The sequence below is a fragment of the Cervus elaphus genome, chromosome 1 (genome assembly GCF_910594005.1).
Source record: "Cervus elaphus chromosome 1, mCerEla1.1, whole genome shotgun sequence".
Classification (NCBI taxonomy): Eukaryota; Metazoa; Chordata; class Mammalia; order Artiodactyla; family Cervidae; genus Cervus; species Cervus elaphus.
Genome location: NC_057815.1, coordinates 58,186,876 through 58,214,271, shown reverse-complemented (window position 1 = coordinate 58,214,271; position 27,396 = coordinate 58,186,876). Strand labels below are relative to the sequence as shown.

The 27,396-nt window shown below is 46.6% G+C and overlaps 1 protein-coding gene across 12 annotated transcripts in view; it reads left to right on the top strand.

The window, feature by feature from the left end:
- The window catches only part of PPFIBP2 (PPFIA binding protein 2), a 161,860-nt gene that overhangs the window by 18,107 nt on the left and 116,357 nt on the right, over positions 1-27,396 (top strand). For 10 of the 12 annotated variants that reach the window (XM_043904057.1, XM_043904023.1, XM_043904094.1 and 7 more), the window contains one exon: positions 14,953-15,046. In XM_043904057.1, the coding sequence (XP_043759992.1) occupies positions 14,983-15,046 (64 nt within the window). In that variant the 5' untranslated portion in view covers positions 14,953-14,982. Of the gene's footprint in view, positions 1-4,346; positions 4,366-14,952; positions 15,047-27,396 lie in introns of those variants that run through there. The other 2 variants (XM_043904041.1, XM_043904032.1) reach the window with 2 other exon arrangements.

Sequence of the window (27,396 nt, the reverse complement as noted above, 5' to 3'; positions counted from 1 at the left end):
TCTATCTGAGGAAGCGGAGGCCCAGAGAGCGGGCGTCCTACCCTAGGACTTGTACGTGGCCAGTGAGGGTCGGGAGCGGGTACTCTGACCCAGGCAGTCTGATTCTCCAGCTTGTGCTTTAATCTTACCCTGCGTGTACTGCCCCTCGGGGAAATCCGAACTGAAAAACCTCACTGATGAGAGAGCCCGTCAGGCGCGAAAGTGGAAATCTCATCAAGGAGGGAGTGGGAGGTGAGCTCCTTGGCAGCGAAGCAGAGGAGCATGAAATGGTAGCTGTGGGATGCGGGGCCGAGGAAGTGTTTTAGGGTGGCAGAGGCTTTGATGTGTGTAGGGTTTAGGAGGAAAGAGCAGAAGCGGGGTAGAGATGAGGATTCAGCCCAGAGAGGGAATAATTAAGAGGTTGGGCCTCAGGGGTGACAGATTAGGGGGTCAGAGGGGACGCAGGGGAGGTTTGAGGTGGAAAAGGAATTGAGGGATCCCGTTTCTAAAGATGCATGGCTATTTGCTCAAGAGGAGTCTGAGAGGAAGGAAGTTCGAGGTTAAAGATCGGGTGCAAGAGTATCTGATGGAGCTATAAGCGTGGTTTCATGTCGGTGAGCAGGAGGAAGGGGAAACACACCTGCTCTCCAGCTCACTCTGCCTCTCTGATCACGACTTGTCCTGACTCTTCCCCTCCACCCCCACCTTCACATCTGGAACGCAGAGTGAACCGGGGAGCAGGTTTGGTATAGCTGGGGGTGTGGGAGGAGAGAGGTAGGCAGAGATTTAGGGGATGGTCCTGTATGCTGACTGCAAATGGGCCAGAGTAGGAGGCCTCCATCCTCACTGTCCAGAATGAGGGTGTGGTGGAAGGGGAAGGTGAGTCAGAGAAGTTGGGGAGAGTGTTGGAGGATTCCTGAAGTGGGGAAGGGGAGGGACCAGGCTGCCATAGCCTGGTTTACTCTGGGAGGAGGCTTCCATTGAGCCCTGAGAGCTTCTCTGAGAAGGATCCTCCCCCAGGTCCTTGCTTTCGTTGTTATTCTTCAGTCACTCAGTTGTGACCGACTCTTTGTGACCCCATTGACTGCAGCACGCCAGGCTTCCCTGTCCTTCACTACCTCCCGGGGCTTGCTCAAGTTCATATCCATTAAGTCGGTGATGCCATCCAACCATCTCGTCCTCTGTCATCCGCTCTTCTCCTGCCCTCAATCTTTCCCAGCATTAGGGTCTTTTCCAATGAGTTGGCCCTTCTCATCGGGTTGCCAAAATGTTGGAGCTTCAGCTTCAGCATCAGTCCTTCCAGTGAATATTCGGGTGGATTTCCTTTAGGATTGACGCTTTGATGATCTCCTTGCTGTCCAAGGGACTTTCAAGCATCTTTTCCAGGACCATAATTCGAAAGCATCAGTTCTTCAGTGCTAAGTCTTCTTTATGGTCCAACTCTCACAGCTGTACGAGACTACTGGAAAACCACAGCTTTGACTATACGCACCTTTGTCCGCAAAGTGATGTCTCTGCTTTTTAATGCACTCTCTAGGTTTGTCATAGCTTTTCTCCCAAGGAGCAAGTGTCTTTTAATTTCGCCGCTGCAGTTACCATCTGCAGTGATTTTGGAGCCCAAGAAAATAAAGTCTGTCACTGTTTCCATTGTTTCCCCATCTGTTTGCCATGAAGTGATGGGACCATATGCCACAATCTTTGTTTTTCTAATGTTGAGTTTTAAGCCAGCTTTTTCAGTCTCCTCTTTCACTGTCATCAAGAGGCTCTTTAGTTCCTCTTCGCTTTCTGCCATTTAGGGTGGTGTCATCTGCATATCTGAGGTTATTGATATTCCCCCCAGCATTCTTGATTCCAGCGTGTGCTTCATCCAGCCTGGCATTTTGCATGGTGTTCTCATGGTGTACTCTGCATATGAGTTAAATAAGCAGGGTTGCAATATACAGTCTTGGTGTACTCCATTCCTTGCTTGCTTCCGCATTATTGTTGGAGAACAGGCAGCATCTAGGTAGCTCCTGTCAGTGGTTCCCCATGTCTGATGGATAAAGGCCAAGTTTTCAGGGTGAGATCCTGTGAGGGGCCCTTCACAGGCTAGTCCTGGGCTCATTTGCTGCCACTCTTCCCCAGTTGTTCTCTGGCTACACAGAGCTCCATGTATACCCATCCCTCCCCATACCTTGAGGGTATGCTCTTTAGTCTTGCAATGTATTTGCACCAATGCCTGCAGTCCACCTGGAGAAATCTCACTTCCTCCGCGAAGCCTTCTAGGATTTCCCACACTACACTGGTCCTTCCTTCCTCCTGCTGCTGCCCTGCTGTGAGCCTGCTGAACTTCCCTCTCCCAGGAGCACACCTCCTGCTGTGTTGTTGCTTTGTGTGTGTGTGTGTGTGTCTGTCTGTCTGTCTTTCTCCCTGGAAATCCCCAGGGTCTCCATGGTGCCAGGCACCCAGGACCTTCCCCTTGGATGTCGATCAGCTTGAATGAATGGATGACAAGGTGAACCTCATTGTCCATTAGATGCTCAGGAAATGGCTGATTTTTGCAATTCTACTTGTGTCTGAAACTAATACAAACTTGCTTGTTGAGCTAGTGACATTGGAGAATTGACATTTCACAGTTAATTGCCATCTGAACTTAATTTTAGAGAGGATGGGAATTTCAGGGAAATGATGTTTTTCTTCTCACAAAAGCATACCATGGCTGCTTTAAAATTAGACCATTAATTTATGAATTTCTGAAGTCTAAATTGGCAAAAGACAAAATTTGTTAGCTTTGGCTCACAGATCCCAGATAGAGGCCAAATTCTACACGAAGCCTTCATAGTCTAATTGACATGGATTAGAGATGAAAGATTTGTGGTCTGGGGGAGAAAAATCACATAGTCTTAAATTCACTTTTTCTTCCTCTCATAGTATCTACCACAGTGTTTCACCGATGAAAGGGGGGAAAATAGTATTTGTTAAATAGATAATCCAAAAGAGATAATATATTGATTTGGGGGGGGGGGGTCGTACATTTTTATGAGAACTGTTTCTGTGTGTCTTTTCTCAGGTAAGATACTATCTTGTAACAGAGTTGGAGGTGGGCGATGGGCAGAGTCCCCATGAATAATCACAGAGCAGTGATTAGTCTCATGTCTGTAGGTGGTTTGAGCTCTTTTGGTTTGGACGTGGAAACCAACTTTGCCATCTTCCAGCTCTTTACTGCATTGAGCAAATCAGCAGGATAGGGCAGTGTGGCCAGGAGAGCAGGTGCGGACTTAGGTGAAAAACAGGACCTTGTGGGTAAACTTCAGCCGTGTGACCTTGGCACTGTTTTAATATATTTGTAATCTCAGATGCTTTTTTTGTTCATGGGGCTGGTAACTGCACTACATCCCTCACAGGATTCTATATTACCAAGAAGATTACATGAGATAATGATGTCACAGTCTATTTACAGGGGCTGCTGCCTCTGTAGGAGGGAGGAAGGAAACCCTCTGTGAACTTGCAGACTGGCTTTTACAGCTAGATGGAGACTGCACGAGCGTGGTGGGAACTGCCATCATTTGACGGATGGTGGCTGGCCAGTGTGGGGCTCACCATGATCTCAGTTACATCTTCCAGTGAGGGAGGTGTTTGTTGTCTGGGATGATCCTTCACATCCCAACCTTGAAGGGGACACCCTCAGACAGGCTCTTCTGAGACTCTCGGCAGGAAGGAGAAGAACCTCCCATCCCGACTTCTCTGGGTGGCTGTAGTGAGGATACAAGGATGTACTTGTCTTAAGCACAGTGTTGAGAACCAAACTGGTGGGGGGCTTGGTGATGCTCTGCCCCCTGGACACTGTCCAGCTATCCATCCCACTCCTCCCAAAAGCTCAGATTCCTGCCTCATCACCTGGTCTCCCAATCCCTCTCCTTGATGGAGTACCTGTATCCTTTGTCCTTTGAGATCTGCCTAAGCCATTCGTTGGCAGGCCCACTTTAAGGCCCATGGCCTTGATCCCTGAGATTATTGTGGCCTCTTTACCACAATAATAAATCCTTGAATTGGGGAAAAAGACCAGCTTGGGGGTGAAATGTCAAGAGTAGAAAATGGAAAGTGAGAACAGTCAGGCAGGTAAAGCAGAAGCACTGAAGGAGACTCAATGTCAGCTTTCCCTGTGCCTTAGCCTGGTCAGTCCGCCGTGCTGTCTGGGTGTGAGCCTCACAACCTCTCACCGTCTCACACCCGTTTCCCAACCAGGCCCCTTGCTCCTCCTTGTGGGCGGGGCTCGTGGTGTCTCATGCTCCTGTCTTTGGGGTGGTGTTTCTCTGAAGAAGCCTGCTATTCCAAGGAAGAGAAGCATGCCAGTCCTGCGTCTGGGGAACAGCTAAGCCGAGGGGAGTCAGACTCTGGTGTCTGGAGGTGAGGTTCAGTACCCAGTGCTGTTCATTCCTTTCTTCAGAGAATCATGTTCAGCTTTGGGACTGAGTCCCCTATGACACATTGGTGGAAGAGCTGTTTGGGATCATGCAGCCCTATTTATAGGGCTGTGGTTTGGTGAGAAGGGTGAGTGCTTTTTGGGTAAATGCTAAGTGGAAGCATCTGGGTTCAGATGTGCCAAAGGAGGCTGTTGGAGGAGCAGTGACATGTGACAGGAGCTGGGCAGGGCTTTAAATGGAAGGGCCAGAAAGCAAAAGGACTCCTTCCTGTGGGTTCAGCAGAGCCGGGCTCCAGCGCAGATATTCTTAGGGATCTTTTGGAACTTGCCCAACAGGGAGTGGCTGGGAATGCCCAGTGCACATAACTCACTAACCTGGTACAGTGGGGAAAAGACACTAGGCAAGAAATATTGCATCTGTCCATTGTTGCCAGCTGGCACCACCAGCCTGCACCTAGGTTTAGGACCCTTTGGTGAGTCTGTTGGATCTTGGCTCCCACTGGGCCCACTGTCTCACTAATCTGAAAAGTCTGATCTGGGATGTTTAGGTGGGAATGAGAAGCCTTGTGTGTGAAAAACATTTCTGAAGCCAAAAGCTTTAAACAAATGCTTGTTATTAGAGTGACTGATACCATGATTAGATGAGGACAAGTTAAACGTGCTTGTTCACCTTAAGTGGCATTCTTTTATTTTCTCCTGTGCAGTTTTTCTTAGGCTGTTTAAACTTCTATTCACTGACAAAAGAAATCAAGGCTCCACCTCTTTGCTTTTATTAGACTCAGATAGGCAGCCACCAGTTCTGATGGCAGCTTTCTCAGTATCCTGGTCCCTCTGCCCTGCTCTAACTCCCCTGTAGTGTCCTGACAGGATGTCTCTCTGTGTCTGGCTCCTCTGTCCTGGTGGAAAACTATTGGCCATGGCCTTGTCCTTGGGTCCTGATACTACATGGATGTCTGTGGGCCCTGCCATGGCCCTGCAGCCAGGTGTGATGCTTTTCTGCACCATCAGGCCTGTCCCCTTGGGGCCAAAAACCTCAAGGCTGGACAGGATCTCAGCCAGCCTCAGAGTCCCGTGTGCAGACTTGCCTGCCATCCCTGGAGCCTCTCAGCTTCCAGTCAAGGCTAGTGACCTTTATTTCTTCCATTTTTTCCCTTCTGGAATGGGAATGTCTATCCTTTCCCTGTCCAGCTGTATTTTGGAAGGAGACAACTTATTTCACTGATACACAGACAGAAAGGAATTTTGCTCCTGGTCAGCCTCCAGCTGCCTTCCTCAGACAGATGCATGGTTCTCTTCATCCATCTAACAAAAGTAGCTGACCGGCTGCTATGGGCCGGGTGCTGGGCCCCACTCTGGGCTCAGAGACATGGCTCTGCCCACTAGGAGCTACTGCTCAGATGAAGGACCCCACATCGCTAGTGCTCTAGAGTTCTATGAGGGAGTCTGGCATGAGTGTGGAGGGGGGACTGAGCCTGGGCAGTCACATGTCTGAGGGAAGGAGAGGATCCTGGAATCAATGATGCTGGAATTGGGCCTTGAAAGAGGAGAGGGAATGGAGCAGGTGGGAAGGGGGTCTTGGCCAAAAACATTGTATCCTGAGCAAGCCTTAGAGTGAAAGCAGTGGGGGTAAAACTAGTCTGGCTGTTGTATCTCAGGAATTTTAACTGCTGTGGTTGTAAACTCTCACCCAGTTACAAGCAAAGGGCTTCCACACTCATTGTCTCATGGAATGTCCACAATCCTACCGCATGTATGTTTCCACCTACATTTTATAATAGGGAAATAAGCTCAGCATGTTAGGAACTTGTCCAAGGTCTGGCCCATGATGGGAAAAAAATGGGCTCAAACGGAAGCCTGGCTACAGAGCACACACTCTTGACTATCTCATGGGTCCTTGACTTCCTCTCTGGGTGGTTTCCTGGGTGACAGGAAGCAGGTGAATTATTGTACAAGAGCTGAGGTACTATTGTTAGATTTGTGCAAGACCCAATGTGGACGATGAGCCGGGCATGGGGGTGTGGCTGCAGGCAGTAAAACCAGCCAGGAAAACATGGCAGCCATTCTGATGGGAGACGATGTGGCCTGAAGCCAGATAGGTGAGGATGAGAGGACAGATCAGAGAGTGGGTGAGGAAGGAGACTTTACTGGATATGGTGACCAACTGGATGTGGGTGAGGGGCAGGAAGGCTAGGGATGACCCCTGGGTTTCTGGCTTGGAGACTGTGGTGGCATCACTGAGGCAGTTTGGGGAAGACCCTATGTATTGGGGCCCTCTGAGTGTGAGGCCAAGAAGGGGGGAGGTGGGTGTCAGGTGTGGGGAAGGGGATGGGCCACCTCCTCCTCCAAGCCCCCACAATCTCCCAGGCTTTAGTTTCCCGCTGTTTTATGTTTGTTGTTCAGTTGCTAAGTCGTGCCCAACTCTTTGTAACCCCATGGACTATAGTCCGCCAGGCTCAGCTGTCCATGGGATTTCCCAGGCCAGGAGGGGGGATGCTCTCAGGGGCCCAGTCACATGGGAGGCTTGCGGGGAGATGGCTGCGCACAGCTGCTCTCGGCCTTTTCCTGCAAGATCAAAGATGGGGAGATCACATTTAGGTGAGCAGGTTAAGCATGGTGCATTTTGTAAGCCTGTAAGGCCTGTGCTTGCCCAGCTTCAAGATGAAAGAAAGAGCCCAGAGTCAACAATAGAGATACAAACATGAGTAGTTTAATGGAGTAGCTTACATGTCTGAAGCAAGGTCCTGGAGCAACACCCTACCCTGGACAGCAGACAGCAGACAGGACGTGGTGGCAGTCTTTGCTCCCGGGAGAAAGAGAGATTACTAATTATAGGGGGAATTGATGTCAGGTGGGCTCATTAGTTACCGGGAAACCACTAGAGGGACACGCCCCTCACCATCCCTTTGATAAGCTATCATTACCTGGGGCCTGGGGCAAGTACGTAGGAAGGTCAGTCCTGTACTTAAGATAAGGGTGAAGCAGGCACTGGTTGGGCAGAGATGTACAGAGAGCAAGAGAAGAGCCATCTCAAGTGACCTGACTGTACACAGGGTTTTCTGGAAGAGTTGGCTCAAAGAGAAGATGAAAAGTTAGCCGGCATGGGCATAAAAGCTGGAAAGCTGCTGGATTCAGACAGTTAATGCTTAGAATCTGCCTGCTGATGGTAAGACATTGGTTGGGATGGGGCTGAGGTTTGCCATGGTGTATGATGGACACATAGAGTTGCAGCTGAGTAGGTTGAATCAACTTGGTAAGAAGCATAATTCTACCCTGGCTGGTGGTGGGCCCCTCAAACTCTCCACAAGCAGTCAAGTGCCCGGTTGGGAGCTGTGTTTGCAGCCCATCAACTTTGGTCAGTCTCAGGATCACCTGGCCCTCTTCTTACCGGAGCCTGGGCCTCTTGCGCCATTGACTCTCCAGGTGCTTCTAACAAACACCAAGGTTTGAGGAGCGTTGAGTCAGTGAGCCTTCAGTGCAGAGCGAGTGGAGAGGCTGTCTGGAGGCAGGGCAGTCAGTTAGGCTCTTGCCATCCAGGGTGAGGTAATGCCAGGGCAGGTGAGGTTGTGGAGCAGGTGAGATCACCCCCAGCGAGTCTCTGGAGAGAAGATGGCCTCTGGGCTGACTCAGCAGCACTTGGCATCCCTGGTTTTGTCTCCACCGCGAACTTTTCACATGGTTTATAGTGCACCCCGTCTCAGTTCTCCTGGCTGCTCCTCCTCCATCCCTATCATTGGTTCTCCTCCTTGACTGCACATTTATTTGGAGTGTTTCAGAGTCCTGGAGACTCTTTTTTTTTTTTTTGGTCTTACACTACTTTATAAGTTACTTCCTGTGGTTGTTTAAATACTGCCTTTATGCAGACAGTTCCCAGAATATCTCCAGTCCAGATTTCTCCAAATACCTTGAATTTCCAAATGGCTACTATACTCAGCATCTCTGTCTAGGTGTCCCTGGGCAGCTTAAACTGAATATTTCCAAAACTAACCTCCTAATTTCACACCCTTCCCACCCCACCCCCTCCAGCATTGTTGCTCCTGCAATTCTCCCCACTCTCCCAGAAGCTCAGGGCAAAAGCCTGGGGTTTTACTTTCTCCTGCCCACGCCTAGCCTATCAGTAGAGTTTACAAGCTTTGCCCTCAACATATTTTAAGGATCAGAACATTTACCACAAGCATTACGGTCCAAGCTACCTTTATCTCTTGCCTGGTTTTCTTGTGTTCACTGCTGCACCCCTCCCCACCCCTTCAGCTCCCCCCCCCCCACCCCCAGTTCAAGCAGCAGCCAAAGTAATCCTTTTAAAAGGTAAGTTAGACCCTCCTGTGCTCAAAGCCCTCGACTAGGTGGGTTCCCGCCTCAAAGGAAAAGTGGAAGGAAGGGAGGAAGAACAGGGCGAATCCTCACGCACTTTGCTTTGTCTGTCTGTAAAGGGGGAGAATAATTCCTAAGTGGCACGTGGGGATTAAGTGAGAGAATGTTGGATAAACTCTTAGCAGGCAGCTACAGACACTTGCCTGATATATAGTAGCTACAAGGAGAAATGAGCACCCAGTAATCAAATCTTGACTCTGTGCCAGGCACACCACGCACATTATCTCTCTTAATCCTTCTGATTTTTTTTTTAATCACTACTATATATAAGCACAATGTGAAGGCTCAAATAATCGTATACGATTTGTTAAAGTGGCCATTTCCCCATCTACTCACCCCTATTGCTCTTCCTCAGATGGAGCCACTTCAAACTCCTAGTATTTTTATCCATGTTACTAGAAAAAATGCTTGTTCTGCTACTTTATTCTTTTTTCAGTTGTCATTATCTAGGTGACTTCTGAATTCCCACCCTGGAAGATGAATCAGCTGTCTCTCCAGTCTTGTTTCCATCACTCACAAGCACTTTTTCATCCCCACATCCTGTCAGTGCCATTTCTGTTAAATTCGCGTGTATGCGGTGTTTTGTTGCAAGGACTAAGATTATTTTTACTTTTTGGTTTTCTCAGAGTTCTTTTGTCATTGCTTGGTTCACATTTTCTTATCATGGAATTAAATTCTTCAACTTAATAAATTTCTTAAGCTGTTTAGATGCATTAGATATTCCATTAATTTCATATTACTGAAGAAATCTTAGAGCTTTTGGAAGCCCTCCCACATGGACCAACTGCCCTTTCCTGCTTCTGCATAGCTGTTGCCCTGGCATCTCCCTTGTGTCTCTTATCACATTCTCCATGTCCTTGTGGGTTTATGTCTTTCAAAATAAATTCCTCTGCTATTGTTTCAGTGGGTAGCTAAATTAGATGTTTGACTTCAATCTCCTGTATTTTTCTGAGCTCTGTCTCTTGTTTACTTTCGCTCATAACAATGGTGTCTGTTTTATACTGATTTTATGGAAGAGACAGTTGAGGCTCAGAGAGGTTAAGTAATCTGCCTAAAGGCCCATGGTCATCATGCTGCAGAGCCCAGGTTTTAACTCAAGACTGTTAGGCTATAAACCCTATGTTCTTTCTTGTTTGTCCTTTAAAAAGAACGTTAATCTTGGTTGATATGGGATGTTAGAGAATGTAGGCACTGCCATCAACTGTCTTTGTATATCATCCTTCATCTTTATTGTTATTGTTATTTTTTAATGCTAAAAATGGCTTCTTGCTCTATTATCCCAAAGAAAGAAGTTTCCCATATACTTTTAAGAAGCTGTCTCTTCAGCTGAGGACTAAAAACAGGTATTCCTTTAAATGACCATTTGAAGAGCCAGTCAGTGTGGTTTATGGATGACCAGTAAATTGTGGGGAAATTCTCCGGTTTGTGGCGATAAACCACAAAGTATGTGGTGATACTTCTTTACCACCTGTTGGCCACTGAGGGCCAGAGAGGTCTGAGATGAATCTGAGTTCAGTAGTGGTGGATTCTTGGCTGAGGGTCCCCCCCGGGTCTTGCTTTGTACAGGGATGCTGGAGCCTATCTGGCTGCCGCTGTGAGGAGTCAGCAGACCCTGGAGGGACCAGGCCTCTAGACCTATTCCTGATCCTCCATGCGGGACACTCTGAGCCTGCCCAAAACACTTGGCATCTCTAACCACCTTTACTGAGAGAAAAGTGGTTTACTACATGGACGTGCAGCTTGCATTTCAGCCTGGATGGAGACAAGTTAAGATTTACTTGCTCAAGCCTTACCTTAGTCAGCTGTTCCTGCCTACTTCTGATCTTCCTTTGCTGAACACAAAGGTATTTAATACCGTATCTAAGTAACTGCCTTAGAGGCCACCAGGTGTTGGGTGGCTAATTGTGGCTCACTTTCTAAACGTCACCTAACCCTGCCCCTTATTCAAGTTCAAAGTGCCAAACAGGCCTTTGTGTGGCGCAGATCACTTGACTCTGACATATGTCACAGCTGGACTCACAGGTGCAGGGTTGGTTTCTCCCTGGCTGGTAGCAGACAGGAGGGTCTGTTGAGGGGAGCCCAACATCGGGCACCATGACAGGTAGGAGGATGACAGCATCTAGAGAGGCCTGTGGGGGAAGAGAAGGATGCATGAGCAATGGACCACACCTTTTATTAAACAACATTCCTTACCTTATCTCTGTAGCTCGGTGTGAGCCAATTTCTTGGCGTGAGAAGACTGCCTGCTCATCAGGGTCAAATGCAGGGCTCTGTTAATAGTCCAAGTGTCCAGAGAGAAAACGGCTTTTGACTGATTTAACTACTGTCACTAGACCGTAGATGGTGTTAAGAGCACTGTGTCCCCCTCTGCCTGCACCTCTCTTTCTTGGGCTTGTGGGGGTGCCTTCGAGTCCTCAGGGCATACCATCAGTGCCTCTGCCGTCCAGCCTGAGTGGCTGTCGCAGCCCGTTCTCATGGGTGGAGAACACGATTTCACTTCCCCTCCCCACCACCTGCTTGGGGGCTGTCCTGCGTTACTTACCCCATTGGTGTAGGATCCCCCTGGATCCTGCTCTCTTTCTCAGCCCTGGGGTTTCTGCCTCTTCCCTGTGCACCCTCTTCACCTTGCTTCTCCGTGGGGTCCTCCTCACAGGCAGCTGCTGGTCTCTGTGCACATAACCCCCACATCCCCGACGAACCCAGGTTGAACCCCAACGAACCCTTGGGAGATGCTGTGTCACCGTGGGGATGAACAGACACACCAAATTCAACTGGATGACACGTTTGCTTCCGAGACCCCCAATTCCGTGAGAGCAGGGTCTGTCCCAGGGTGTGTTACTGATGGGGAGCTCGAAACTGGTGAGGGGAGAAAATGACTGAGGCTGCCAGAATGGGAATGGTTGGCAAATGGAGTCATGGCTTCCCTGTTCAGTCAGTGTCTGTGTTCACAGATGGGCCTGGAGGCATCACTCCTGTGGTGTGTTTGGCCCTTCAGTGGGTCCCCCGGTACCCCACACCACTGACTCCTCACAGGGGCTGGCAGAGCCTGTTCTCCCTGCATCCTGCCATCACCTCAGACCCAGGACTGAGCTCATCAGTTGCCCAAAGCAGGTTCCGGCTCCTGAGCGCTCCCAGTCTTACTGGCCCAGGTTCTGGACCGTAAAGATGATACACCTTTGACTCATGTTTCACTTCTTGCCAGCTCCCACGGGTCCACCCAACTTGCCACCTGCCAAGTACAAACTCATCCTTGGGCAGAGGGCCCGTGGGTCGTTTTTATGGCCCTTCTGTTGCAGGTGTCCTAACTGGGCCCTCTGCGCTTGGCACTTTCTAACTGACCTCTCACCTTGCACCCCAGGACTGAGACCCCCAACGGAGCCAGTCTGCTGAAATACAAGGTCCTCTTAAAAAATGCCGCTCAAGTTTACATCTGAGGCCACTTGAGCTGCCGAGTGCGCATCCAGATCCCTGATGCTGTGGGTGTGATTCCAAAGCTCCTCTTGTTGAATTGCCCTAGTCACGCTTACGTAGATCCCATGGAGGGCTTTGACTCATAGCGAGCAGCTGGGTGCTCCTATATAATCTCGCCAACTGTTTTGACGTTTGCCACCTACATCTTGTCTTTACACGCTTCCTTGCCTTTCACACACTGCCCCCCTCTGCCTGGACTCACCCTTACCTGCTGAGAAAGTTCCTTCTCAGCCGTTACAGACCAGGGAAACTGCATACCAGCCTCAATCAGCATACCCCACATTGCATCCTAATTATTCCTAATTCTGTCTTCTCTACTACACTGCATGGTCTGAGGGAATAGGGTTGAGGTCTGATTCATCAATGTCCCCTCCGCCCCCAGTACCCAGCACAGTAGGGTTTAGGCAGTGTTGGCCATACAGATCCATCATTTATTCACAACTATTTACTCTTAAGTTTCCTTGGGCTAGTCACTCTGCTGGGCACACAGGGGTGAGCCAGGCAGACAGGGTCACCAGCTTCCACGCAGAGGGTTTGCAAGGCCAATCAAAGAGGAAACATAGATGGATGAGATACTTTGGAACCGCTGTGCTGCCAAGGGGCTGCTTTAGATGCAGGTGTGCAAGGAAGGCGTCTCTGAGAAGAGACTTCAGAGCTGAGGCCTGAAGGATGAGGATGGATCTGCCGTGCAGAGACCCGGGAAGGTGATCTCAGGGCAGAGCAATGGTAGGTGCACAGTTTCAGGGGAGGCAGAGGGGCTCGGAGTGCTGGGGGAGTGGACAGGGCCTGAGGCTGCCAAAGCAGGACGGTCAAGGGGGTGGGCCTTGTGGGGTTGTCCCGGCCAGATCCTGCCGAGCTGCTTCTGCAGGTCATGGTATGGACTTTGGCTTTCTTCCTGGGAGCGGTTGGGGAGGCCTTGGAGGGTAGGATGGATTTCACACTTGTACTATCTGTATGGCTAAGCAGGTGAAGGTGCTGAGACCGGCTCTCTTCTCTCCTCCCCTTTTCCTGCTGCCTCTTCTCCAACCCCAACCCCCCAGCCTCGCTTCCACTCAGACCCTGAGACCTACATTCACATGTGCTCTGAGCCACCTGGCTGCTCCTTGCTGTGGCCTGCCTGGCTCCTGCCACGCCCCGAGGTGCCAGGGAGGCTCCCAACCCCTCCACGAGCCCCCATTCTCACTCCCCTGAGCTGACTGCACCCTGGTTCTTGCATTTCTGACCCTTTCGTGGCCTTTGCCCTTGTGACTCTGAGCCCTCCCCCTCCCCCCTCCAACAGGTTTGCCTTGATTTGCTGTGCCTACCGCCCCAACAGGGCCAGCCGCTTGGACTTACCTAGGTTTCCCCTCCCTCCCTAAAGCTGACCCACTTTAAAGCCCCTCATCCTGTGAGCTGTCCTGGCAAAAATACGTCATTTAAAAATGGCTAAGGTTTATTGAGCCCTTACTGCATGCAAGACCTGCATTGTTAATGAAATGTTAATTACTCATTTAACTATGACATCAACCCTGTGAGTCTGGTACTGCCATCCTCCCCACGTTGCAGAAGAAGATCCTGAGGTTCAGAGATCACACAGGAAATGGCAGGGCCAGCTTTGAACCCAGGGTATTTAACTGTTCCTGCCTGGTGCCGTCCAGCATGGTTCTTTGTGGTCTTGACATTCTTATCCACACCCTCTCCAAACCACTTTCCTGTGGTTGCTCAAGTTCCTCTCTTCACTCTGAAGATGTAACTCTGTGGGGGAAAGGAGCAACAGATATGTTGCCTGACCTGCACTATCCACCCTTGGATCTAGGAGCCCTGCCTCTCTTCTCCGCAGCACTTAGGCCCATTGGGCACACTTGTGGGCTCTGCTGAATGAGCAGACAAACAATAGCACCTGCCTCCAGTTTACAGATGCGAGTTAAGTCTCAGGATTACAACTGCTCTTGTCTCTGCCTGACACCCAGGGAGGGGGTGGGAAGCGAGAAAAATGAGGCAAGGCTGCAGGAAGACAGTTTCGCTTAAAGACCTTGATGAGAGGCAGAGTTGTCTGGAGATGGAACCAATTGCCACCTCTCTCGTTAGAAGGGAGGCTCAGCATCAGAGGAGTGGCTAGACAGTGTATTTTTGGAGAAATTCTTCCACGCTGAGCAGATGGGATTCTGCGCCTTGAGTGGTCCTGGGTGGAGTAGGAAGGACTAAAATAGTAAGAGACCGTGCTCTCCCCACAACAGTGTGCCTGAAACCTTCCTAGACGGGGCCCACAGGCCCACATGAGAAGTGAAAGTGGCAGCTGAGGCCTCTCAGCCTGGATCACACCTGCTGTAGGGGAGCACCCCAGGAGTGGGACAGATGCGGGTATAAGACCGCAAATGCCTGCTGTGACCCAGGGCTGCAGGGCACGTCCTGATGGAGTTCTCGCTAGCTGTGTGCCTTCTGCAGCCCTAGGGGAGCCTCGAGCCTTCCCCAGGGTGGCTGCAGCTTCTGGAGCCGGGACTGTGATGATGGTGGCAGTGGCAATTGCTGCCTCGCTGCTGCAGGCGACCCTGGAGAGCCCCAGTGGCTTTTCATGACAGAAGCAAGTGGGATCACCTGCTAAAGATTCATGGAGTACCCGTGCTGGGAGGTGGCAGAAACCCACTGTGGGCTACTCAGGTTCCTATGAGAGTGCGGTTTCCATGGTGGAATGAGAGGGCTCAGTGGTCTTGGGTATGTAACATGAAATACATGTGCTGTGTTTGAATTTTCAGTAGGAGGAGACAAAGGACAGAAAAGGACTCATGGCTTCTGACGCCAGTCACGTGCTAGAAGCTGCCCTGGAGCAAATGGACGGCATCATCGCAGGTATGCTCAGGGGTCCTGGAGACCTCCACACTGAGAAACATTTTCCTCTCATTGGACTTCTCTTTTGGGTGCAGAGACAAGGCCGCTGTTGGATTTCTTTTATGTTACTGTGTGTGCGCTCTTTTTTAACAGGGCAAACTCAGACTCTCTGATAGCTGGTAAGGGTCTAGGTCTCTGCTGAGATTGCAGCTGCGCCATATATTAGCACATGAATAACTGTCCCACTTTGATCCTGGCTGCAACAGGTGCAGTGGCTGGCACTGATTTTATCGTGAAGTTTTCAGAGTACAGCATGGTTTCAGTCAAGCTGAAACTTGCAGTCTTGTAGACTTTGCCCTCTGACACCGGTGTCATTTCCCTTCCCTGGCTGGTCTCCAGTATGTCTGTCAGGAACTGGTTTGATATTGATTCACTTAATCACCTGAAGAATGTTCTTTATGCCATATTATTGCAACTGTTTGGCTTCATGTTTGTACAAAGCAGTTAGGAACATTCTCTTGAAAAGATCCAGCAAAGCTGTTTAATTGGAAAGGACTGCAGTGGGCTGTTTGGGCTGATTAACTCCTTGATGGGGGACAACTAAAGCCCATACTGATTGGAACAAGCCTGTCATTGGAAATTTTTCTCTGCAGGCCACAGGCCTTCTTTCTGTCCTTACCTGATACAAGTCAGTGACCTTATTTGCCGACTGGGCATTTCTTTGGGACTTTGCTCCTCGTTGTGTGGAGTTATGGCTGCAGGAGGCATGTTTGGGCTGAGTGTAACTAGAACCCAGGGCGTGCACAGCGCACCTGACATTGCCTGCTGTCTGTCCTTCCATCCTGCAGAGAGACACCCAAGGCACTGAGGGTTCTGGGTGTTTGCGCCTGGGGCAGAGGAGGTAGGTGTTCTGTGTCTTGAAACTTCTGCGTGTTGTGGTGCACCGTTACACGTTCCAGCTGTCATCTGTCAGGCTCTTAATTTCTCAGTGAACAGAAAGGGTCCTCAGGAGGCCAACCAACATCCGGGTTTTCAGAGACTCTGGAGACTGGGATGTCCTGCTCCAGGTTAGGGTCCCGGAAGCCCTACTGAGAGGAGGTGACCAACAGTGTGGGTTTCCTGGCAGTCTTTTCAGAGAGTCTCCCCCGGAAGTTTCCTGTGCATCGTGATCAGAGTCACAGAGTCAGGCTCTCAGACTAACTCAGGTGGTCAGCACTGCCGAGCCCCCGGCCCAGGGGCAAGAAGGAGACTGTGAGAGCCCCTAGAGCAGGCAGAGCTCTTAGACAGCTGGGACAGGTGCGTGGGACACCTCCTAAAGAAGGCAGCCTGTGTGGGGTCACTTCCTCCTCCTGCCTCTGAAGTTCCCCGTGAAGACACCCCTGAAATGACGAAGCGTCTGGCACAGTCCCCTCTGTCTGTGAGCGAGGACTGTGGGTCTGAATACTTGGGGCCTTGGCTTGGTCGGGTGTGGTTCCTGCAGTGGGTGTGGTTCCTGGAGCAGAACCAAGGACTCCCATCCTTGTTCCCTTCTGGCATTGCGTGCTCCCCCCTTCTCCTGCTTCGTTAGGCCTCCACCCTGGCAAACTCCTTTTGGAAGGGCTCCCTGGGCGTCTCTGGAACAGATCCAAGAGTTTTGCTGAGAGGTGGTCTAGAACATTCCAAGGAGTCCTTTGGTTGGAGGAACACCTGTAGCCAGACTGCTTGTTTCAAATCCTAGCTCTGAATCAAGTTACTTGCATGATATGTGCTTCAGCTTCCTCATATTTAAAATGGGTATAATAATAGAACCCGCCTAAGAAGGTTGCTGCGCTTATACATGTAAGGGCTTAACACGTAGCCTGCCATATAGTAAGCACCATAAAATGTCAGCTCTTGATAAATTGAGTTCTCATTTATTCAGGTCCTTATTTCACCCATTTGTGTGCTATGGTTTTCATTGTCTAGCTAAGGCTTGTGCATGCCTCTTAGGCTCGCCTGGGGTCTACAAGATTAATGCAGTCTCTGAGGGGGCTCTGCTCTGCTCTTGCCCCCTTGTAGACTGTCTTCCACAGAGCAGCAGAGGAATCAGATCACACCCCTCTCCCCACAACTCTTCAATGGCTTCGCACTTTAGGATAAACATCTAAAGTCCCGATTATAAGCAACAGTGCTGTATGCGATTTGGCCTTTGGCTGCCTGTGTGGCTGCACCTCCTACACCTTCCATCTGGCTTGTCTCGCTTTAGCATAGGCTGTCTCAGGGCCTGTGTGCTTGCTGTCCCTCTGCTGTAATGCTCTCCAAGTACACTGAGGTCAGATCTCTGCTGAAATGTCACCATGCAGAGGCCTTCCCTGACACTCTCTCAGGTAGCATCCCTACATCCCCTCCCCCATCCTCCCATCCTGTTTTTATTTCTTTATAGCACTTACTACCATCTGACCCATGAGGTTCATATTCGTCTGTTTATTATCTGCCTCCTGCCCCAGAATGTAAGCTCTGTGACAGCAGAGGCTTTGCTGCTGCATCTCCAGTGCAACACAGAATACGTGTTTAATAGATGTTTGGGTCCCATGTGTATTTGATTTACTTTTGTGAATAAGCTCCCCTTTGCATTTATTAGGCGGCAGTTACTGGTTTCTGTACCTATCCCCTGTCTGTCTGCATGCTGAACTTCATTGATTATTTTCTCTCTTGTGTCTTTGGCTCATTCTTGTGGAATAATAAATCACTAATTTTTTTTTTTTTTGAAGACTCTGTGGTTAGCATGTCCTGTGAGCCATCTCTTAAGCAGTAATTGGCTCACCCAGACATTTGACAGGAGCTATTTGGCAGATAATTCAACACTGAGGTTATTAGCGAGTGTCTGGAGGGCATATGTTCTATGCCATTTGCGATGAAAAGAGTAATAATTATTGAATACTTTTGTGTGGGATACTTTTCCTCAAGATTATTAAAGCCACCCTCATTTTCAAGTTGACTGGGCCAAGGAGCTTAGGGATTTTTGTGGTTATTAATGTAAACTGCAGTTAGACTGTTGGAGTTCAAATCCCAGCTCAGCCACTTATTACTGGCTGTGGAGTCTTTGGGCAAATTGCTTGATCCCCTTGAGCCTCAGTTTCCTCATCGTGTATAGACAATGGTAATAACAGCGCCATCTCATGTTATTGGGAGGATTAAATTAAGGTAAAGAAGGCAGTTAGAATAGTGCCTGTTACCTAGTAAGTGCTCACCAGGTCTAAATTACCTTGGTTTTGTTGATATTACTATTGACATTATTTTTGCCACCTGAGCTATAGTGCTGGTAAATGACAGAACTAAGATTTGAGTCCAGGCTATCTGAGATCCAAATGTCTTCCTGGCTCGTTTCACTCCTGGGTTGATCTCATGGTGATGTGCAGCAGAACCCCTGGGGTTCTGCAGGACCATCTAGGGAGTTCACTGGGAGGAGGGTCAAAGCCTGTCCTTGGACCCAGTCTGTTGGTCACAGTGGCTTTGCTCTCTTCCCTTCTACGTTCAACTTCCAAGTGAGAGCTCGTTTGCTTGAGCATAGAGCAGCTAGAAGGAAGCTGAAGACTGTGGCACCAACATCATGAATCACGGATTCTGTAGAGGTTATGTCTTTGTGTGAACATTTATATTGTCCTTTCTTTATTTCTATTCTCACACTAATTTAAAGTCGAAGGGTTGTCAAGTACTACTTCCAGCTGGTAAAGGACTCAAACCACTGCATCCTCCCACTTTATGAAAACACAGTTATGCTTATCTTAGTGAAGAAGTTTTTATGGGCTTCCTGCGTGCCCTAAATAGCAAGCATTTATGTAGAAACAAATGGATTCTTACCCAAATGGACACAATTTCCTTCAGTAATGATTATTAATGATTATAACACTGTATAACCAGAACTTTCCCTTATTAATTACTCTACAGTATGACAGGCTACTCTTCATTTTCCAAAACTCTTTCCAAAAGAGTTTCCAGAAGAGTATACTTAGGGCATGTGATATCAATGTGTATATAATTAAGCCTTTAATGCAAAAGAAAAAAAGTGCCCCCTTCTTCTATTCAATGTAAACAGTACAGATGGTGCAAGAGATGATCACTTACAGAAGCAACCAAGCCAGGAAAACTCAGAGGACATCCTGATACACAAGTGCCAAATAGGCCCCTGCAGAGGCAAGCATGGTAACCCTCATCATCGGCAGGCATTCGTCTGCTCTGGAGACATGAAACAAAGAAATGCCTTCTAAGCAGAAGCAGGAAATGAAGCAGAAACATGAAGTGAAACTCCTTGTAAAGCTGAACTCTTGAAATCTGAATGGGTGTATCCTGAGTGTGATTGTATTTAATTAGGACCCGAGAATTTTATACCAGAAAGTTAGGACAAGATGACTTAGAAAACCCAGAACCTTTGTCCAAATGAGTTGTTTCTAATACAAAAGACCAGTATTATAAGTTCCAGTACGATGTTAACCTTTGATCTGGCCTTCCTGTTGATTAGTCCCTGTGATTCAGCCTACAAATAACACCATAATTGAATCACACTGCTGATGATTGAAATTGAACACTATGCTGCTTAATTGCATCCCTGTGGATGACTCTGAGCAACGACCACATACGCTAATTTTATGTAGGGCTTCATCTTTGGGCTAATGGGGTCAGCGGCTGCTCCAGGAGGCTGCGTGTGTATATGACCAGAGAACCTCTGGTCAGGACACAGAGGGCCACTTATTTTTCTTCACTGTGCGGGAGGTTACTCATGGGGTTATCTGCAAGCTCTACCCATCAATGGAGAACAGTTAAAAGAAATCTGTTTAATGACAGTTGAACAAAGAGGTTGCTCTGTCTGGGCCTTTCTTCCAACTCTTCTTTTCTTTTTTAAAGTTTTTTTTTTGGTGTGGACCTTTTTCTTTTTTTAAAGTGTTACTGAATTTGTTACACTATTGCTTCTGTTTTAAGTTTTGGATTTTTGGCCTCAAGGCATGTGAGGTCTCAGCTCCCCAGGCTGAACTTGAAATTGTACCCCTTGCACTGGAAGAAAACTTAACCACTGGACCAGCGAAATCCCTCTGCCAACTCTGATTAGTGTCCATTTTTTGGTTTTTGTTTGTTTGTTTGTTTTCAAGATTGTGTGAGGGCAGAGAAAGTTCTGGTCAAGCCTGGAATTATTCATGTTGGCCCATGAATGATTTTAGCTGTGGCGTTCAAGGCTGATGATGCATCCACACTCTGAACAGTTAGTTGGCTTTATCTCCAGCCTCTCCAAGGCCAATCAATGTGGAGTGGTCATCAGTAACAAAGCCACCTGTTTCCCAGTCAGGACTCAGGTTGAGAGTCCTTTGCTTTGACACTGACCCAGGGAGAGTCGGCAGAATTTTGGAGGTGTCTAGTGGGCTGAGATGTTAAAGGCTGCCCTTGGTGTAAACAGGTTGAGCTGGCCCACAGTGGGGCTGGGAGCCCTGTTGAAACAGCTACATTCTGTTTTTTACCCTTGCTGGCAGAGCCTACATCTCCAGCCTCATTTTCTATTCTCTGAAAGTGTGTCAGTAAATTTGGAATTATCATTTGTTCATTAAATATTTGCTTAAGTTTATATTATAGGAACTGACCTGCAAAACTATCTGGACCTTGTATTTCCTCATGTCTTTTCTTAATGGTTAGGGATAGTCAGGTTTTAATTTGTTTTCTATTGAGTTCTTGCATGCTGTATTTTTCTAGATATTTGTGTATTTTACCAGTATTTTCTATTTTGTTAGCATATGGTTGCTTATTGTATTTTATCTTTTTAAGGTCTGCTACACTTGTTATATCTGTTTTTATTCCTAGTATTGCTTATTTGTTTGCCTTCTCTTTATTTTTGGATCAGTCTTGCCAGAAACTATTTTTTAATGACTATTTTCAAAGAATTATTTTTGCTGATCAGTCCCCATAGTAGCTGTATATTATTTATTCTATAAATAGATAAATGTGTGTATGTATTAGCTCAGGTTCTTCAGAGAAACAACCAATAGGGTGTGTGTGTGTGTATGTATGTATGTGGAGAGAGAGCAAGAGACAGAGAGAGACATTTATTTTAAAGAATTGGCTCACATGAATGTGGAAGTTGGCAAGTTCAAAATCTGCAGGGTAAGCCAGCAGCCTGGAGGGCCAGGGAAGAGCCAGCTTTGCAGTTCAAATCCAAAGACCATCTGCTGGCAAATCTCCACTTCTTCCAGAGAAGTCAGGTTTTTTTTTTTTTTCTTTTCTATTAAGATCTTCCACTGATTGGGTGAGGCCCACCCATGTTATGGAGAATGGCAAAGGCAATGGCTCCAGTACTCTCGCCTGAAAAACTCCCATGGACGGAGGAGCCTGGTGGGCTTCAGTCCATGGGGTCGCGAAGAGTCGGACACGACTGAGCGACTTCACTTTCACTTTTCACTTTCATGCATTGGAGAAGGAAATGGCAACCCACTCCACTGTTCTTGCCTGGAGAATCCCAGGGATGGCGGAGCCTGGTGGGCTGCCGTCTATGGGGTCGCACAGAGTCGGACACGACTGACGTGACTTAGCAGCAGCACCCATGTTATGGAGGACAGTCTGCTTTGTCAAAGTTTACTGATTTAAATGTTAATCTTGTTGAAAAATATATCTTCACAGAAACATCTAGAATAATATTTGACTAAATATCTGAGTTTTGTGATCTAGCCAAATTGACACATACAACTATCCTTATATATACGTATATGTATATATAGACATTACGTATTTATGCTTTAACATCCTTGAATATATATTCTTTATCACTTCCTTCTACTTACTTGAATCTATCTGTTCAACTTAACAAATCAATAATATATAATATTATGTATTTAAAATGGACTGCTAACTTAATTGTAGTGGTTAAAGTGGTTTCTGACTCTTTGGGATTTATTGATTCTTGCTTTGTCACTTTGACTGCAACATTGTCTGTTTCTGTTTTGTAAATAAGTTTATTTGTATCATTATTTTAGATTCCACATTTAAGTGGTATCATATGGTTTTTGTCTTTTTCCTTCTGACTTACTTCACTTGGTATGATAATCTCTAAGTCCATCCATGTTGCTGTAAGTGGATTTTCTTTCTTTCTTTTCTTTGGCTGAGGGATATTCCATTCTGTGTGTATGTGTAGAACATCTTCTTTATTCTTTCATCTGTTGATGGACACTTAGGTTGCTTCCCTGTCTTAGCTATTGCAGATAGTGCTGCTATGAACATTGGGGTGCCTGTATCTTTTCAAGTTACAGTTTTCATCCTTTCCAGATATATGCCCAGTAGTGGGATTGCTGGGTCATGTGGTAACTCTGTTTTTAGTTTCTCCATTCTGTTCTCCATAAGGGCCCCACCAACTTACATTCCTACCTATAGCATAGTAGAATTCTTTTTTCTTCACACCCTCTCCAGAATTTATATTTGTTGACTTTTGGATGATGGCCATTCTGACAGCTGTGAGATGGTATCTCAAGTAGTTTTGATTTGCATTTCTCTAATAATTAATGGTGACATTGAGCATCTTTTCATGTGCCTGTTGGCCATCTGTATGTCTTATGGATAAAAGGCTAGGTGTTTTGCCCTTTTTGGAATGGGCTGTTGCTTTTTTGTTGTTGAGTTGTATAAGCTGTTTATATATTTTGGAAATTAATCTGTTGTCAGCAGTGTCATTTGCAAATATATTCTCCTGTTCCTTAGGTTGTCTTTTTGTTGATGGTTTCCTCTGCTGTGTGAAAGCTTATGTTGACTAGGTCTCATTTGTTTATCAACTATTTTATTTTTTGATTTCTGCACTTCTCTTTCTGCACCCCTTCTTTCTTCACTTCTTACCCTCTTTTAATGTTTGAAAACACAGAATTGTTTCAGTTGCTCAGTTCAGTTGCTCAGTCATGTCCGACTCTTTGCAACCCCATGAACCGCAGTACGCCAGGCCTCCCTGTCCATCACCAACTCCTGGAGTCACCCAAACCCATGTCCATTGAGTCAGTGATGCCATACAGCCATCTCATCCTCTGTCATCCCCTTCTCCTCCTGCCCTCAATCTTTCCCAGCATCGGGGTCTTTTCAAATGAGTCAGCTCTTCGCATCAAGTGGCCAAAGTTTTGGAGTTTCATCTTCAACATCAGTCCTTTCAGTGAACATTCGGGACTGATCTCCTTTAGGATGGACTGGTTGGATCTCCTTGCAGTCCAAGCGACTCTCAAGAGTCTTCTCCAACACCACAGTTCAAAAGCATCAATTCTTCGACGCTCAGCTTTCTTTATAGTCCAACTCTCACATTCATACATGACCACTAGAAAAACCATAGCCTTGACTAGATGGACCTTTGTTGGCAAAGTAATGTCTCTGCTTTATAATATGCTGTCTAGTTTGGTCATAACTTTCCTTCCAAGGAGTAAGCGTCTTTCTATTTCATGGCTGCAGTCACCATCTGCAGTGATTTTGGAGCCCAGAAAAATAAAGTCAGCCACTGTTTCTGCTGTTTACCCATCTATTTTCCATGAAGTGATGGGACCAGATGCCATGATGTTAGTTTTCTGAATGTTGAGCTTTAAGCCAACTTTTTCACTCTCCTCTTTCACTTGCATCAAGAGGCTCTTTAGTTCTTCTTCACTTTCTGCCATAAGGGTGGTGTCATCTGTATATCTGAGGTTATTGATATTTCTCCCGGCAGTCTTGATTCCATCTTGTGCTTCCTCCAGCCCAGCATTTCTCATGATGTACTCTGCATATAATTGTTCATGTGTGTTCATATTCCGGCATCAAGGCCAAGTTCAGTGGGTGATTTTTTTCTAGTGATAGGCTGAGGGTATTGCCCTTTGCTTCCTGGCCTTATGCAAAAGTCTCCCATTTGATCTCTCCCTTTGCTCTGGCCCTAAACTTTGTCTCCTGTCCTCAAGCGGCCCATTCAAGCCCAGGTGTGCAGGGAATTGACCTACAGCAACATCAGCTCAAATGCTCTTTTTCTCCGAGCTACTGAGCTCTGAAAATTTCCTTTAGTTCAGTTGCTTTAAAAAGTATATGTATTTGTCTTTTATAATTTTAGGGTGTCCTTTGGGATTTTTCTGAGTGCAACTAGTCTGTCATGACCTGCCCTATTGCAGCTGTAATACCGTCACCTTCCTTGGTTCACAACCCCTTCCTCCACCTTCAAAGCCAGCAGTGGCAGGGCAGTCCTCATGTCTCTCTCTGAGCCATTCTTCTGCATCCCTTTTCTGATTTAAGAGCTCATGTGATTAAAAATCCAGGATAATATCTCCATCTCCTGATTCTTAATCACATCTGTAGAGTCCCTTCTGCTATATTAGGTAACAAACACACTCATAGTTTCCAGGGGGTAGGATGTGGACATCTTTGGGAGGGTCATTATTCTACCACAAAGGTAATAACTAACATCCCTTACAATGTTGTAAATCAACTATACTTAAATAAAAAATTTAAAAAGAATGGCACCCATTTATTCCCCTGCTTATTTGGCCCTGGTGGCTCAGAGGTTAAAGTGTCTGCCTCCAATGTGGGAGACCCGGGTTTGATCCCTGGGTTAGGAAGATCCCCTGGAGAAGGAAATGGCAACCCACTTCAGTATTCTTGCTTGGAGAATCCCACAGTCAGAGGAGCCTGGTGGGCTGCACTTCATGGGGTCGCAAAGAGTCAGACACGACTGAGTGACTTCACTCACTTTCACAAGGAACAGACAAAGGAGTCAGATAGAAAGAGATCAAAGTATCAGCTTTATCATTATTTAACTGGCTAGGAACCTTAACTTGACCTGAGGCCACAATCAGGATCTTGAATCCACTCATCCTACACACTTCCTTGAATTGAAGATAATCCCAAACTTATAGACTTCCATCTTGCTTGGGGTGGAGCTGGTCTCAGGAAGCTTCTGTGGAAGATAATGCCTGCATATGGGGACAGGCATCTCTACGGAGAATTCCGTCTTTCAGTTCTGTCATCAGAAGGGGTATTCCTCTGTTGAGGAAAAACTCAGTGAGGGGAGATAGGTGGAAACCATTCTCTCCTCCCACAGAAATATGGAGACTGGAATAGTACCCATAATAGCAATTCTTGATTTTTGTTGAGACTTTCTGTATGGCCTAGTCTATGGTAATTTTTTTTTTTTTTTATGGTCATTTTTGAAAAAGGTTTTATATGTGCTTGAACACAATGTACCATCTCTAGTGTTTAGCACACAGTTCTTTGTATGTCTTTTGCTATATCACCACTAAAGTTTTTATTTTGGGGTCTGCTTGACCTGTCATTTCCCAAGGGAGAGGGTATTTTTTATACACTGTGGGATTTGGTTTGTAAATTTGTATTTAGGATTTGATATGTAGGGCTTCCTTGGTGGCTCAGACAGTAAAAATCTGCATGCAATGTGGGAGATCCAAGGGAGAGGGTCGTTTTTATACTCTGTGAGATTTGGTCTGTAAGTTTGTGTTCAGGATTTGATATGTAAGTTCATCAGTGAGAAGGCGTGTAATTTGCCTTTGTGTAGTACTCAGAACTGCTGAATTGTTCAGTTACAGGGGTCACTATTCACTCTGGTCTATAAGTTGTATTGGCAGCTATCCATATTGAAGCAGTTTGGAACAGTCCCTCTTTTTCTGTACTGGACACAAGAGTTAGATGAGAATTATTCACTTCATGAACATTGGCTAGAGCTAACTTGTAAAAGTATGTGGCATGGTATTTTCACTGTGGAAAAATATCAAATTATGGTTCGACTTTTTATAGGTTTGTTCAAATGGTTTTTTAAATCATTTTATCCGGTGACTGTGTGTATGTATGATTAGTCTTAAATTTTTTTTTGATCAAAAGTATCTATATCAATGCATGAAGTCCTTAGTTTTATCTTTTGAATACTTCGAATTTCACTAATTCAGTGTCATAATTTTTGTATGTCTTTCTTAATATCAACTGGATTCCTTTTTCTATTACTTATATTTTTGCATTTAAATAAGTTAGTTTAGTGCATTAATAATTACAATAGTTACTAGTATATAGGTTTGTTGTTGTTCAGTCTTAAGTCATGTCTGACTCTTTGGGACTTCATGGGCTGCAGCATGCCTGGCTGCTCTGTCCTCCACTGTCTCTTGGAGTTTGCTCAAATTCATGTCCATTAAGCTGGTGATGCCATCTAACCATCTCATCCTGTGCCGCTCCGTTCTCCTTTTGCCTTCAATCTTTCCCAGCATCAGAGTCTTTTCTAGTGAGTCAGGTTTTGCATCAGGTGGCCAAAGTATTGGAGCTTCAGCTTTAGCATCAGTCCTTCCAATGAATATTTAGGGTTGATTTCCTTTGGGATTGTCTGGTTCTGTGTCCTTGCTGTCCATGGGACTCTCAAGAGTCTTCTCCAGCACCACAATTCAAAAGCATCAATTCTTCAGCACTAAGCCTTCTTTATGGACCAAATCTTACATCTGTACATGACTACTGAAAAATACATTGCTTTGACTAGATGGACCTTTATCGGCAAAGTGATGTCTCTGCTTCTTAATACACTGTCTAGGTTTGTCATAGCTTTCCTTTCAAGGAGCAAGCATCTTTTAATTGCATCACTGCAGTTACTGTCTGCAGTGATTTTGGAGCCCAAGAAAATAAAGTATATCACTGCTTCCACTTTTTCCCCTTCTATTTGCCATGAAGTGATGGGACTAGATGCCATGATTTTAGGTTTTTTGTTTTTTTTCTAAATGTTGAGTTTCAAGCCAGCTTTTTCACTCTCCTCTTTCACCATCATCAAGTGGCTCTTCAGTTCCTCATCATTTTCTGTCGTTAGAGTTTTATCATCTGCATATTTGAGGTTGTTGATATTTCTCCTGGCATTCTTGATTCCAGCTGGTGATTTATCCAGTCCAGCATTTCACATAATGTACTCTGCATTTAAGTTAAATACGCAGGGTGGCAGTATAAAGCCTTATCCTACTCTTTCCCAATTTTGAACCAGTCCATTGTTCCATATCCAGTTCTAATGGTTGCTTCTTGACTCACATACAGGTTTCTCAGGAGACATGAAAGTGGTCTGCTACTCCCATCTCTTTAAGAATTTTCATGATTTAAGAGAATAGCATTGAAACATATACATTACCATATGTAAAACAGATAGCCAGTGGGAGTTTATTGTAAGATGCAGGAAACCCAAAGCTAGTGCTTTGTGACCACCTAGAGGGGTAGGATGGGGAGGGGGTGGGAAGTAGGTTCAAGAGGAAGGGGATATATGTATGCTACTGCTGCTAAGTCAATTCAGTCGTGTCCGACTCTGTGTGACCCCATAGACGGCAGCCCACCAGGCTCTGCCATCCCTGGGATTCTCCAGGCAAGAACAGTGGAGTGGGTTGCCATTTCCTTCTCCAATGCATGAAAGTGAAAAGTGAAAGTGAAGT